Source organism: Gigantopelta aegis, chromosome 4 (assembly GCF_016097555.1).
Source record: "Gigantopelta aegis isolate Gae_Host chromosome 4, Gae_host_genome, whole genome shotgun sequence".
Lineage (NCBI taxonomy): Eukaryota > Metazoa > Mollusca > Gastropoda > Neomphalida > Peltospiridae > Gigantopelta > Gigantopelta aegis.
In genome coordinates this window covers 41,121,753-41,136,384 of record NC_054702.1, presented here as the reverse complement: position 1 = coordinate 41,136,384, position 14,632 = coordinate 41,121,753, and the positions used below count along the sequence as shown (strand labels likewise).

Genomic DNA, 14,632 nt, shown 5'->3' with positions numbered 1-14,632 from the left:
CAGAAGCACGTTGATTCTATGAAAATAGATAATCTAAACAATAAAATATAAGTAGTATTTGATTTCAGAGATCATAAACGGCTCTAATAGTGAAAAATATTCTGTAGTGTTTAAAAACTAGGGTCTGTCCCTTTAACATTGAAAAATAGGAGTAGAAGATGCATGTTTTTAGGTTGGTTGGGGGCACGGTGTCCTTTTGAATTGTAGATGCTCTTCAAAGCATTTAGGGGCATTTAAAATTTAACGTTTCTGTCATTTTAATATTTGGTTGGGGGAAAAGGTGAGATTATATAGTTCATCTGACACAAATTGTCACCAATTTCACAATGTTTGTCCAATTTCAGTTATTTAAGTGGCCTTGTCATGTCAGTACCTTGGGCTTAATGGAAAGTGCAGTAAAATAGACTGTAAAGTGTACCTTGTTTAATAACCACTTCATGTGCTCCTCCAGTCCAGTGCACGGTCAGTCTGGGATCGATCCCCATCTGTGGACCCATTTGGCTAGTTCTCATTCCTGGTATATCAAAGGTCGTGGTATGTGCTATCCTGTCTGTAGGATGGTGCACATATAAAAGATTCCTTGCTACTAATGGAACACTGTAGCAGGTTTCCTCTTTAAGACTATATGTCCAAATTTCCAAATGTTTGACATCCATGAGCAGATGGTTAATAAATCAATGTGTTGTAGTGGTGTCATTAAACAAAACAAACTTTAAACTTTTAATTTTAATGAGAAATTCACACTCGTGCTCTAATATTCATAGACTTGCATATCAAGGGCACCTGCTTATAACACCCCCTACAATGTTTTAGACAGATTAGGCTTGCTACTTGTTATTTGTAAATATTTGTGCACATATTTTTCAGTCTGAGCAATGATTAACATTTATGGAATTATTTTTAACTTCTCGTGTTTTTCTGTTTACATCATTTTCGCAAAACACCCTTTCAGACTTCTTTTTAATTATTATGTTGTCAGAGATTAATAACATCCCTCGCATTATTATTTATGACCAGCCATTTGTAATCCAAAGGTTGTATAATCTGCAAAACAAATCAGTGGACTTGACCCTGCAGTCTCTCGCTAGACTTACTTGCACCCCAGTGTTTGTGTTGTCTTTTTTTTACATTTATCGTGGGGGCAGTAAAAAAATTTCTACCATCAAGGAGTGTTTGTTAATCTGCTGTAATCCAGCATGGTGGCACTTAATGAAAGTTCTCATCTGTCTGCTCCGGCAAGCTGTTTGTGTGTGTGTGTGTGTGGACAATAGGGATTCAGATTAGGCGATGAGTTAGCCTGATCAATTTGCTACAGTCTAGATTAGCGTAGCCTTGTAGCCTTGTCTTGTTTAAAAAAAAAGAATAAAGAAACAACACATTTTATTGTAATAAAAGTTTTTGATTTATTTCATAGTGAGAATTAGGTCAGTGATAAATGCAGGTCTTAAAACAAGCTAACCTTTTTGTTTTGTTAAACAGGCTTTTTTTTTTTTTTTTTTTTTTGAGTGGGGATTTGGGTCATGGTAATAATAATAATCTAGGATATAAACTGATAAACATAAACATGTTTATACATGTACTTAGGCATTGTTAAAGTCTTTAACAGCTACTATAGAACATTAATTAATTAATTATTGACAATTGCAGTTTTGCATGTCAAACTTTTGGTAATTCTAACAAGTAACCTTCACATTAATGCTATATTTTTTCCATTAGCAGCAAGGGATCTTTTATATGCGGGAATTTTTGTCTTTTTCCGAGTGCAGGAAGGTCTTTTTAGTTCAGAACTCTCATTAACATTTGCTGTAGAGTTGTCAGTATTCAGAAATGCATTTCAAGTTATTTTAATCTAATTAACCTTAACATTTCAGTGGTTTTGAAATGAAATGTTTTGAGGTCAGCATGTTTGTACTTAATTTGGGCGTGATTAAATATTTTGGGTATATAATATATGTATTTTGGCACATCATTTATCACTTCCACTTTGATGCAATCTAAAGCCATGTAAAAAATTTCCTACAGACAAAATAGCACATACAATGTATACCACAGCATATACCAGTCTGGGAACTTGATTAAAAATGATCTCAACCCCAAGTGTACACAAAAATACCAATGTTTATGTTATAAGAGGACCTAGTACATGTACATGCATCTTGTATACTGATGGAAAGAAATAAAGGATCACACAGACAGCAACAACAAATAATGACTGCATCAAAAATCAATTCATATTGTCAGAAGTTGACTGGGAACATATAAGCAGCTCATTCAACACTACAGACATTCAATCCCACATTACAACTTGGTATGAAATACAGACATTACTACGCTAGTTGTGAATTAAATTTGGTCTATAATTTGATATGTTCCCTTATTTCTTTCCATCAGTCATCAGTATACTTAAAAATAATAAAGTTTTAAAATTTATTTTTTAAATGTTTTATTTTTTTAATGTAGGTTGTGTGACTCGTGAGAAACTAGTGGAATGGCGACACAGCAAACGTCTCCTGCCAGTAAGGCCGTGTCTACGACAAACTGGTTTGCATCAGAAGTTCAGCAGATGATGTGAGTCTTAATTACTTTTTTTCGGGGTGGAAGGGGCCGGGGCAGGGGCAGTGGGAAGTGGACTGAATGTGGAGGGGAGGGAAAGGGAAGGAATGGAATATTTGTAGAAATTTGTGGGTATGACGCTATGGAATTGAATACACCAATAGGGGATATGGGGGGGGGGGGGGGGGGGTGGTCTCCCCCAGAAAGAAAATGGGTTAAGTTTAGGGTTAGGGTTAAGAAAATGATACAGTAATGATAAGTTTACATAATTTTGTCAAAATGTTAGCTTAAAAAAACATCTGCAATTTTTTTTTGGATATGGCGCCATACCCATTTTACCCTCTGGCAGTAAGAAAGCCTGATGCTTATTTTGACATTTGGTCAATAGAAAAGAAGAAAATCTGCTGCCTCCACATATATTCCTAATGATAAATTAGCTTATGATACTTTATATGTACTGTCTCAGTGTACGTTTTCAAACCCATGTCCACCTATTGGGGACACCTACATGTATGGTCTTAGTTTAGTTTTTATTACGTACCCTCAAATTATTCTCTGTCACAAAGCCTGGCTGTAGATCCTGTGATTTACTGTGGGCAGTGGAATAAAAATTATTGCATTCAATGATTCAGTTGAAGGGATAATGTTTTGTTTTTAATTTTGTGTTTATTTGTTGAAAAAATTACTGATTTTATAAGTGCTGTAGTCAGGCTCAGAATAAGTGAGCATTTTGCACATGGTAAAAACCTTTCAAAATTTAAAAAAATTTCGTAACAAATTGTAACATTTGAGCCATGACATATATTACTATATATAGTATACTGAACAACTAAAGAAACGTGAATATATTAAAATAGTAATTTATTTCATAATAAAATTAATTTGGGAAACAGACTGTTAAAGGGACATCCCTGAGTTTGCTGCATTGTAAGATGTTTCCGACTAATAAAATATTTCTACGATTAAACTTACATATTAAATATATTTTGTTCTTTAAAATATCAGTGTCTGTATATTCAATGTATTTCTGGTCGTCTTAATATTTGTAAGAAGCCCAAACTGGATTTTGTCTTCAAATAATTTCGTACGTATGAAAAAACAATATTTTAGGAAATAAGATGAAATTTAACCTAGTACAAATATTAGAACGATCAGAAACACGTTTAATATACAGCTACTAATATTGTATGCAGAAAAATATATTTGATATGTAATTACAATCGTTAAAAAGTCTCTGTTAGTCGATAACATCTTAAAAAGTGCAGCAAACTTAGGAATGTCCCTTTAAAATATGATTAAAATGTTCACAAGTCGTTGGTACTTTCAATCAGCACACAAACTAATAAGATCCAAAGTGAGTAATTTAAAATAAATTAAAGAAAACTAAATTAATATTTGCATTTCTTATGTTGATCTATATATTCTCTGTAGTTGCTTATGTCGATTCAGTATTAGTTTGAATTTAGTTTTATACTTTGTAACACTAGTTCTAAAACGTTCTGTGAAAAGTTGATTTAATCAAACAGTTTTGTTTTCATATTTGGGTTAAAAGTTTTGTAGACATATTTAACCAGTTAAACAAATTTGTTTTCAAAAGAAACAATTGTAGATTTTTCTGAATTGATTTTGAGTTCTTTTCAAATTTGTTTGTCCAAACTGGCTAGATTTGTCACTCATATTAATATGCTATTTGGAAAACTTAGATACAGATTTGATTTAAAAAATACGAATACTTTAAATGTAAATCAATTTTTTTTTTAAACCAATTTTTATTTTTTATTTTTTGTTTATTTAATTTGCAACTAATGCATCATCCATTTACAATGTAATTTTTAATATTTAAATATCAAAATTAATTCCTCATTAAGAATCAATTTACGATATAACTGACTTCACACCTTTTACCCAAATTATGAAATATTGATATTATGTAAATGAAGAATTTGGAATCAACCCCACAAATGTAGATGAACTGTGATGTAGTTGATGGTACAGAGCTGAACTCCTGGTGTGTGTAACAAACCAAATGATCCACAGTATTGTCAGGGTACCAGTATTTGTATGGGTGCTCGTTGGAGGCAATTTGACGCTCCATATATTACATCTCTGAACCACATTGGAAAGTGTTAACAATTCATCATTTTGAAAAGCATCGGCTGTGCCATTTTCATGTAGCTATTTAATCAATAAATGTTGTTTGTTAAGATTGAATATTTTTTTAAAAACTTTTCAAACAAAGGTGACTGGCTGATTTTTTTGAATTGATAAAGTTGCAGGCTGCTGGCTTTTAAGGGTCTGCTTTTTCAGGTGTGTGTGGCTGTGTGCATGGAAAATAAAAAAGAAACCAAAGAATTTTTTATATTTTTTTATTTAAACTGTGAAATGTTTGCTGTATCACTAAAAAAGACATTTTGTAAAAGCACATGAATAATCTAAATGTCTAATTTAGGATTGCAAATCTATTCATATATTCATGGCGGTATGGTTTGTTACACATGTATAAGATGCAATTAAGACAGGAGACTTGCCAACCTGTCTTTGTGTGTTTGTCAAGTAGTGTTTTATTCATTTCAAATGTAAATAGTGTAAGATGGAAAGCCTGTTCATGTTATTGCAGTAATGCAAATCTGCCCTTCATAGTTGTATTTCTAATGTTCTTAGCTACAAAAGACAATATTGATTTTAAAGTTTTTGTTTTATTTAGCATCAAGTGTGGTTCATTTCTTCATAGTTTACTGCTAAAATACTTTTGTTATATTTGAAGTTTTAACATAATTTAATGCTTTTTTGCACAATTGTTGTGTCCAGTGGAGATTTTGTCATGTTTTAGTTTATCTTCAGAAATTTATTCTGTAAGAAAAATAATAAATCTTAATGCCATTTAAAAAACACATTCTTGGTTTTCTTTTTTTCTGTTTTTCCAAATGTGGGTAGAATGGCTGGATATTGTTATTATTTGTTATTGTCTCCTTTATGAAGTAAAAAGTATAGATATAAATATTGTATGTTTGGTGGTGGTCATAATGGCGTCAACTTTGGCATTTAAAATTTTAGCTCAATGTTAAAGTTTCACATATAATGATACTTAGCTCTTTTTCTTATAACGTGAAGTTCTAGATCGGTAAAATTTGGTTTATATAAAATTTATACCTTTGAATGTTCATCACATTGCATGTGAACAAAATTTAATTGGATTTTTTGTAATGTTTAATTTAAAAAAAAAAAATTTAAGTGGATTTTTTAAAACATACATTGAAATGAATATCTATGGATGCAGGTCTCAGTGACATCAAATAAGTTTATTTAATTTCATGGATTTCTTGTTATGATATATATATATTAAATAATACCAACAGATATCTGCAGGGCTCTAAACTTGCCAAAAAATATGGTGGCTCCCAAAATTATAATGGATGTTGGCAGATTATGGTAAGCGAACAATCAACCGCAAGCAAGACTTTAATGTGGAATAAATATATGCAATACAAATATTAATAGTGGCTCATACCGGTATGTTATAGCTCTAAAGAAGATCACCCAGATAATATTATTTTGGCGACTAACGCTATTATTTATAAATATTTTTAAGTCTCCCAAACGGGACATTGGTTGCATTTGTTGACCTGGCCACAGGTAGTTTTGAGCCCTGGGATGGATGCAGAACAAGAAAGACAATGTATGTACATGTGTTGTTTGTTCGATAGCTTTATTAAGATAGGATGATTTTGCATTTAACTTTGAGCAAAGTCTATTCTTTCTTACAATATTTCAAAGTTACTAGTAACTACATGTAATTATATTTTGAAGTAACTTATATAGATTAACAAATATATGCACAATTTTTTTTGACAATTTATGTACATTTTCTGCCTTTTGTGGCCAGGTTTTCACGCCATATTCTAACAGCTGGCAATCATACTTGGTTTGTGGACAAGTGGTTTGGCCCTGGTCAGTTGGGTTTTGTTGTGGCCCTATCACGGCCTGTTGGAAACACTTGTCGAGTGGGCTTCTTGCTTGCTTCCCTGAAACAGCTCTTTTGTCGGTGAAGGAAAGCAAGTGATAATCCACCGGCTAATTGTGTTAAGATCAAGGAGCGCACATGTGTAAAAAGCCAAGTAGGACCAATTTTTTTTTAATTTTTTTTTTAATGGAAGCCAAAAGTTGCACTTTTGGTGGAAAAATAAGCAGACAGATGGTTTGAAATAGTGTTTTCTAAAAGACTTCTCCACAATACATTACAATGGACCTGGCTCGAAGCTTGGCCTTTGAAGCATCCACTTGATGAGAACAAGTGCCGAACCACACTGTCAACTTTTAAAACTGTAATACTGGTTAGCAAAGGCTCTGCACTGTGCATACAATGATGTGTCAGAAACGCACTCCAAAGTCTGGGCCATAGAAATATTAAAAAAAAAAAAAAAAAAAAAATAGAACATGTTTTAAGTCTGAAGCACTGATTATAAAGAACGTAAATTTAATAGTCTGCTATTGTTGTACTTGGTATTTTGTGCTGAACATTTTACGGTGTCAATTTAAGAGGATTTTTTGGTGCATGTGGTAAGATAATGGTCCTGATGTATACTTGTATTGGACACACTGCTTATGGAAGACATTTTACAAAATAGTGAATGAAACAAAAACATACACTTCCACATAGTGTCCCCAAAGCACACAAACTTCAGATTTTGAAACATTTTTTTCTTTTAGCAGGTGCTGCTTTTTAAGTTTCTGAATCTGCTAAAAAAAAAAATAAAAGATTGGTGACGAGTGGCCATTATGGTTTCTGCGTGTACAAAATGCTTAATCACTTAAACAAAGCTGTTTTAACAGCATATGTTAAGCAGCGTGTCTAATTTCTCTAGTCTGTTAAAGTCTTTCAAAAAAGGCGGAATTGCAGTTTTTGTGTGTGTGACGCAACCCCTATTGAGACGTGTTTGTTGAAAGAGGCAGTGATCTGCACGCCTGAGCGAGCATTTCGATTGTGTGTTTTCTTCATCCATGTGCTTCTAATCAGCTGTTGATTTTCATGTCTCGCGGACAGCAGCTGCAGCCACCGCGGTCGCTTCAACAGCTACACTCTTCAATTCATAAGCCTGGATTTACACAAAGCGTAATATTTTATTGACTTTATAAAGCACTCTCTGTAACCGCTCCATTTTTTTGTTACAAAACAACGGGTTTATATATATTGAGATAAATTGTGATTTGGGCCATTAACGATGTGATTGTTGTGAGGTAACCATGAAGTCACTGAAGTATGACATTTTATGAGAATATTCCAAAGAATTTGAGGGCGATTTAATGTAGCACTTTGCCCATGAAAAATTGCAGTCAAAATGGTAATGTGAAGCTCGATTATTTCACTAATTTTAATACTGTTAGTGTTAGTTTAATATTAATATTGTGGGTTCATACAGTTTAAAGAAAACATTAATGACCTGTATAGTATAAATAATTGTTATTTTAACAATGTTTATGATACAAACAAAACAACGCATATTGCTCTTTGTAATTAGATTTAGATAGGGAATGTGCTGATAATGTTGATTATCATAGAATTGCCCATAAAACAACAACAATAAAAATGCCAAACAGAAGAACAAAAATAAAGAAACCCTCAAAAAGCACAAACAACAAACAAAACAAAACAAAAACCTGACAAAAAACAACAAAAATGAAACAAAAACAAAAACCTTTTTTTTTGTGTTAAATACTCCAAACAAACAAAAGCACCATGGGAGATGTTGAACATTTTTACTTTGTTTCTGAATACTGTTGTTAATTCTTAAATTGTGTAGTGTGTACATGTACTTCAGGTTATTATGTTTATTTTATGTTTAATTTTATAAAAAAATTGTGGTAAGTAAGTTTAATTAACTATAATAGATGACGTGTCTTTCTTAAAATGTTTGCCTTCAAAGTTCTACATGTTTTCCCCTTACTTTTTTTCTTGCATCCATTCATCCAGAGTTTGATAAAATGCACTCCAACTTTAGTAAGAATAATTAAAGTGACTTTTCCTCTTTTCTCCCACCCTGTTAAATTGTTATTATGGAGTTTTGTAGGACCGCCAACATGAATTTTCTCGATTTAGAATAAAATCTGATACCATAATTTATCAGCAGTTTTAACATTTTTTTGGACACTGTTTTCACTAGATGAATCCAGTGCTATATATGTAAAATAAGTAATATATTATAAATTATTTTATCCTATATACATGTATGTGTATTATGTGATATTTTGGTATTGTGATTTTCTGGTATTTTATTTTTAATCCACCTCCTGACATAATTTTGTGTAAGCCTGTACACATGAAATAAGAAAATGTCTGGCCTATATGACAAGTCTGTTCTGTTGCCTTTAATATGAATCCCACATGAATGAAATGCAATGTTCCTTCACATCTGTAGCCACAAATAATACAATATATACATGGAATTTTACCCAGGCTATTCCAATTCATTCTGGTCAAAACTGATTGTAAACCTCTTCAGGTAGCCAACATGGATGTATACATGGACCTCCCAATGTGTGCATATCAGCACATAAATTGTATTTTAGGAAGAAAAGATAGAAAGAAAACACCGAACATTTTAAGATTGTTTTGGAAATCCTTTCACCATATGCCACTGGGCATAAAATGCCTCACCGAGGACTTGACCAGGCAGACAAAGGATTGTTTGATTTTTTTTTATTGTACATACATATATCTCTCTCACTCAATGCCCACTCCCAGTTTTGAAGGCCACAGTGCGTTGGTGTGGTCTTGGATTCTTGACCTTTGGTCACTGGTTAACAGTAAAACTTGTGGCCAGCTAGCATAGGATATATATATATATATATATACGACTGGGACACACAGACAAAAGGATTAGATCAGGTTATCCATCAAGACTACAGTCCATTCTCTCGGCTGTGCCACAAAGCCCAGCAAAGATTTACGCACTACCACGTAAGATTAGGCAACTTCGTGGTCACTTAGTGCAGTACTTGCCTGAGTTGTCAAGTGCGTATTTGTGTACTTAACCAGCTCTCAAGTCACGGGGTATCTGTCACGGGTTTTCTTACAAATACAATTTTTATTCTCCATACAAAAAGAAAAGAAGAAGTCCCTTGTACTTCTTTGTTTGAGAAGTATAGTTAACAGCTGGGGGTAGAATATGAGTAAATTGGTCAGCATTTGTTTGTTCTAAGTTTTCCCATAGTATACGCATGGGCCTCTGTCACGTTTTTTTTTACATATTAAAATTTTGTTCGCCATGCATACAAAAAAAAGACTTGTACCTCTTTGTATGACTAAATTAAGGTAGGTAACCACTGAGGAAGAATAGGAGTGAATTGCGACGTTGCATTGTCGAATGGGTCAGCAATTGTTTGTAGCTCTGTCATTGTTACACCTGTTTTGTCTGATGACCTTCACCTGTGCCGCCCCCACAGGTACCAGGTAGACTTAACACTATTGACCATGTGATTATTTTGTTCACACGTGGATGAGATGGCCGGGCCGTACAGGTAACAGTCAGGAAGTTGACAACAAAGACCGGGAATACCCTGCAGTCTGGCTGGCACCTGTTTATGTGAAATATAATTCCTAATTTATGCAAGTCATGATGACATATATGTATACACACAAAAACACATAATGTCAGTTTTGCATACAGATGTTTTCTTCTGCAGTATATGGGCCTTAATCCCTTTGATGTATTGTGGAAATATTTCTAAGCACATTTTGCAAATAATCTTCCTTACTTCAGTCTCGTACTTAAATCTTCAGTTTTTGTGTTAAGAAAATTCCTTTAAAAGAAGATTGAAAAGAGAAGGGGATCTAAAATGTCATTTAATGATAAAGTGTTGTATTTCTTTGTGTGGTATCTTGTGTAAATTGTTTATCATCCATGTAGAGAAAGGTAATACATGTCCATGTATGCAGACTTATGATGTTATAGGTATGGTCACGGTCCAGAGATTTTGTAAGATATACAGTGAAACTTGTCTAAACCAGACCCTGAAAAAAAATGGAATTCTGTCAAAACTGGCCAAGATTCATGGTTCCGAATTTTGTTAATTCTGAAATGCGTCCCTCTAAATACCAGATCCTGTCTAAATCAGACGAATATAAGGTCCCCGTCATGATCTGTTTTAGACTGTATGTATACATGCATTTATATATATATATTAAATTAATGAGTTTAGGATCGATCCCCATCAAGGGCCCATTGGGTTATTTCTTGTTCTCATGCACCACGACTGGTATATCAAAGGCTATGGTATGTGCTATCCTGTCTTTGGGATGGTGCATATAAAAGATCCCTTCCTACTAACGGAAAAATGTAGCAGGTTTCCTTTCTAAGACTATATGTCAAAATTACCAAATGTTTGACATCTAATGGCCAATTATTAATAAATCAATGTGCTCTAGAGGTGTCGTTAAGCAAAACAAATGCACAAACAATCAAGTAGTACCAAAGGATATAGATACACACTTTTCCACAGACAAGGCAATATTATAGACAGGTCCTTTCAAATACATGTACAGATGTTTTCTGTACCATCACAAACAATGTAAGATATCAAATAGTAAGCTTTTTGGTTAAATTCAACAAATGTTACTTCTGTTTTCTTTCATTTTTTTAAAACTTAAAATTAATATTTTGTGTACATTTGTGAAACATAATGGCGTTTATGCACAATTGCTTTTATAAATAGCCAGATTCATGACATCAACAGTTTTTTTTTTTTTTTTTTTTAAAGATTAATTACTAATGTATTTTAGTGATTGAAGAAAATATTGTAATTAAAAAACAAAACTGAACCATTTATGAAATATGAAGTGAAATTATTTGTAGATGTTTTATCTTTATTTTTACATGAATCCAAAATCCAAAACCATATGATGCAGAAGCTGTCTGTATTGACAGTAGTAAATTCCTCCTTTTTATTTTGAGGATTTAATAAGGGCCAGTAACAATTAAAAAATTCTTTCCTGTCATGGACGGAGGAGCCGGCCAACGCCGGCTCTTGTGCCCACGACAGGCATGCACTACAACAGCTTGTTCTGAATGTGCACGTAAAACCCTATGACATGACATGACATTAAAAAAATTTTTTTAGTCCATTTGTCTGCCATGACTTTGAAGTTATTTTAACCCTATAAGTTGATTTCATCCCACAGATCAAATTTGAATATATATCTAAATAAATATTGACAAATTCCATTTTGTGAACCTAGAATCTTGTGTTGTTATAGTGGCTGGTCGTTGTGGTGGGAAACTTGTGGCCAACAGTTTAGGAAACTAAGTGTTGGCTGGCTTACATAATCGATTTGTCCCTGCTTCATTCATGCTTCTCACGGTTATCTGTGCTTCACTAAGCAAACCCCACCACTCCACATTCCGGCCATACCTCGCCACAGAAACCAAGTTCGAATACATTCCATTCATATCTAAGAGATTCACTCGAGGATAAGTGGTGATTTGTTTATTTTGTAACTTTCTATGTTTTTTTTTTTTTTTTTTTTTTTTTTTAGTTTCCTACATTTACAACATTATAACTGGTACTGTGATTATATATTTTGTGATATTTGTTATGATTCGGAGAACATTTTATTTTCAAAATTTTGATTAGTAACAGTTATTGATCTGGTGACCAGTGGAAGATTGAGTAGCAATTGAAATTTAAAATTTTAAAATTGTAAATTGTGTAGCGATCTCTGAACTCCGACGCCATATAACTGTAAATGAAATGTGTTGAGTGCATCATTAAATAAAACAACTTCCTTCTTTGATCTCTGAACCTGAACAAAATGTTTCCTGTGAATTAATATAGCAACAAAGTATTATTCTTTTATACTTTCAATGAAGAAAAGTCATATACTACACACATGCCAATTTAGGCTCATAATAATATGATTTAATTTTAAAACAAATCTTCTTTATGATTACAGGCACACTCATGGATATGACATTGTAATAATTTGGAGCATTATGCATTTATCTTCACAGTGAGGTTAATATTAATATATTAATTTTAAAATATGCAATTTGTAAGAATTTAAAAAAAAAATCTTTCTCCAGTCAAAGGTTTTGTTGTACTGTTCTGAAAGCCTCACAGTTGACTACTGAATATGAATATGCATGTCAGCTACAAGAGAAGATCAGTGTACAATAACTTACTGTGCCGCTCTTGTTTTCAAAAGATGTATATTGAGTATGATTGTAGAAATGCACTCAACTGTCAAGTCACAACATGTCAGAATACTTGGTCTGCTACTGCTGTTTTGCAGTTATAAGATGTTACCGGTACCTCTTTTGGGTTTAATGTACATGAATAAAAGAAATGTCTAGCTTTTTCCACGTGTGATAAATTTAAGAATTGAAAACCATATCTATGTCCTTCCCTTCCCCTCTCCCTTCAAACATGATTATCCATCCATCCATCCATCCATCCATCCAAAATCCATCCATCCATCCATCCATCCATCCAAATCCATCCATCCATCCATCCATCCAAATCCATCCATCCATTCATCCAACCATCCATCTCATCAAATCCACTTTTTTCATGTTTTACAATGTGCTTGGTGACTACTCCATCCATCCATCCATCCATCCATCCATCCATCCAAATCCATCCATCTCTTCAAATCCAATTTTTTCATGTTTTACAATGTGCTTAGTGACTACTCCATCCATCCATCCATCCATCCATCCAAATCCATCCATCTCATCAAATCCACTTTTTTCATGTTTTACAATGTGCTTAGTGACTAATCCATCCATCCATCCATTTTACAATGTGCTTATTGATCCATCCGTTCATCTGTCCATCTATTCAGTTTTTCGTGGATTTATTTTACATTGCACCATGAACCATTTACAACTAACATACAGGATAGAAAAGGGGGCGAGATCTAGCTCAGTCGGTAGAGTGCTCATCTGAGGTGCTTTAGTTGCAGGATCGAAGCTCCTCGGTGGACCTGTTCTCTAGGTCTTTTCCTGTTCCAACCAGTACCCCATGATTGGTATATATCAAAGGCCATGGTATGTGCTCACCTGTCTGTTGCAAAGTGCATGTAGCTGTGTTTTCTGGAGACTATACATCAAAATTACCAAATTTTGACATCTAGTAGCCGATGGTTAATAAATCATTGTGCTCTAGTGGTGTCTTTAAACAATTACAAATTTTAATCTGGATAGACACTCCAGATAGATAAGGTACATGTTTGTGCTCAAAACAGCATGAAGAAAACAAACCAGTTACTAGAAAGACTTAAAAGTACAGTACAGTTTCATGTATGTACTATACAGCATATTTTGGGTGTGCATGCACAGATGGAGTAAAGTGCACCTGCAGACTGTATGACCTCACATGTTGTGTTAGTATATGGACCTCTCCATGTTGTGTTACCTCCCTCTTAATGAACAGTGTGTTAATACAGACCTCCCATGTTGTTTTACTACACACTTCCCATATGGACTGTGTGTTAATACAAGACCTCCCATACGACCTGTGTGTTAATACAGAGACCTCCCATATGACCTGTGTGTTTGTAGAAGACTCCCCTTGTCCAGTGTGTGGTTTGTTGGTCTGTTTATTGTCTGAGCATGACGTATCGTGCTGAGATCATCCTCATCATATCACACACAAAAAGGAAGCAATGGATACCACATATGCATCATCAGAAGGTGGTCCAATCGGTTCTATGTTTATATTTATTATTGTTTGTGTAACCAGAAATGAAAATTATACATGTACTGTGGACCAAACATCCTGAAACATTTAAAGGGTCTTAAAAAGAAGGGAGTATTTGTTTTCACCAAGAGACAAGTTTAAGGACAGTATTTATTACATACCTATTAAATTTTACTATAGTGATAAAGATATTTTGAAACCTTGTGATAAATTTATTTTGTATCGCACATACATGTATGTGTGATCTGGACCGGAACTTTTAAATGGGGAATTCCCTTTTTGTTTTTACTGCAGTTACCACCTTTTATTTACTGACATCATAGATGATTTACAAGTGACGTCACATCATATTTGAAATATTACACAAGGCTGCCGCAGAGTATGA

General features: G+C 33.6%; 3 protein-coding genes across 3 annotated transcripts in view; 2 read left to right on the top strand and 1 right to left on the bottom strand.

Annotated features, from left to right (window-relative positions):
* Positions 1 to 14,632, top strand: part of LOC121370560 — a 407,496-nt gene that overhangs the window by 100,444 nt on the left and 292,420 nt on the right. The gene's annotated exons all lie outside the window — the stretch shown is intronic.
* The window catches only part of LOC121370557 (transcription initiation protein SPT3 homolog), a 91,613-nt gene that overhangs the window by 5,935 nt on the left and 71,046 nt on the right, over positions 1 to 14,632 (top strand). The window contains exon 2 of the mRNA XM_041495866.1: positions 2,461 to 2,568. Within this exon, the coding sequence (XP_041351800.1) occupies positions 2,489 to 2,568 (80 nt within the window). The 5' untranslated portion in view covers positions 2,461 to 2,488. The remainder of the gene's footprint in view (positions 1 to 2,460; positions 2,569 to 14,632) is intronic.
* Positions 1 to 14,632, bottom strand: part of LOC121370556 — a 65,921-nt gene that overhangs the window by 38,720 nt on the left and 12,569 nt on the right. The gene's annotated exons all lie outside the window — the stretch shown is intronic.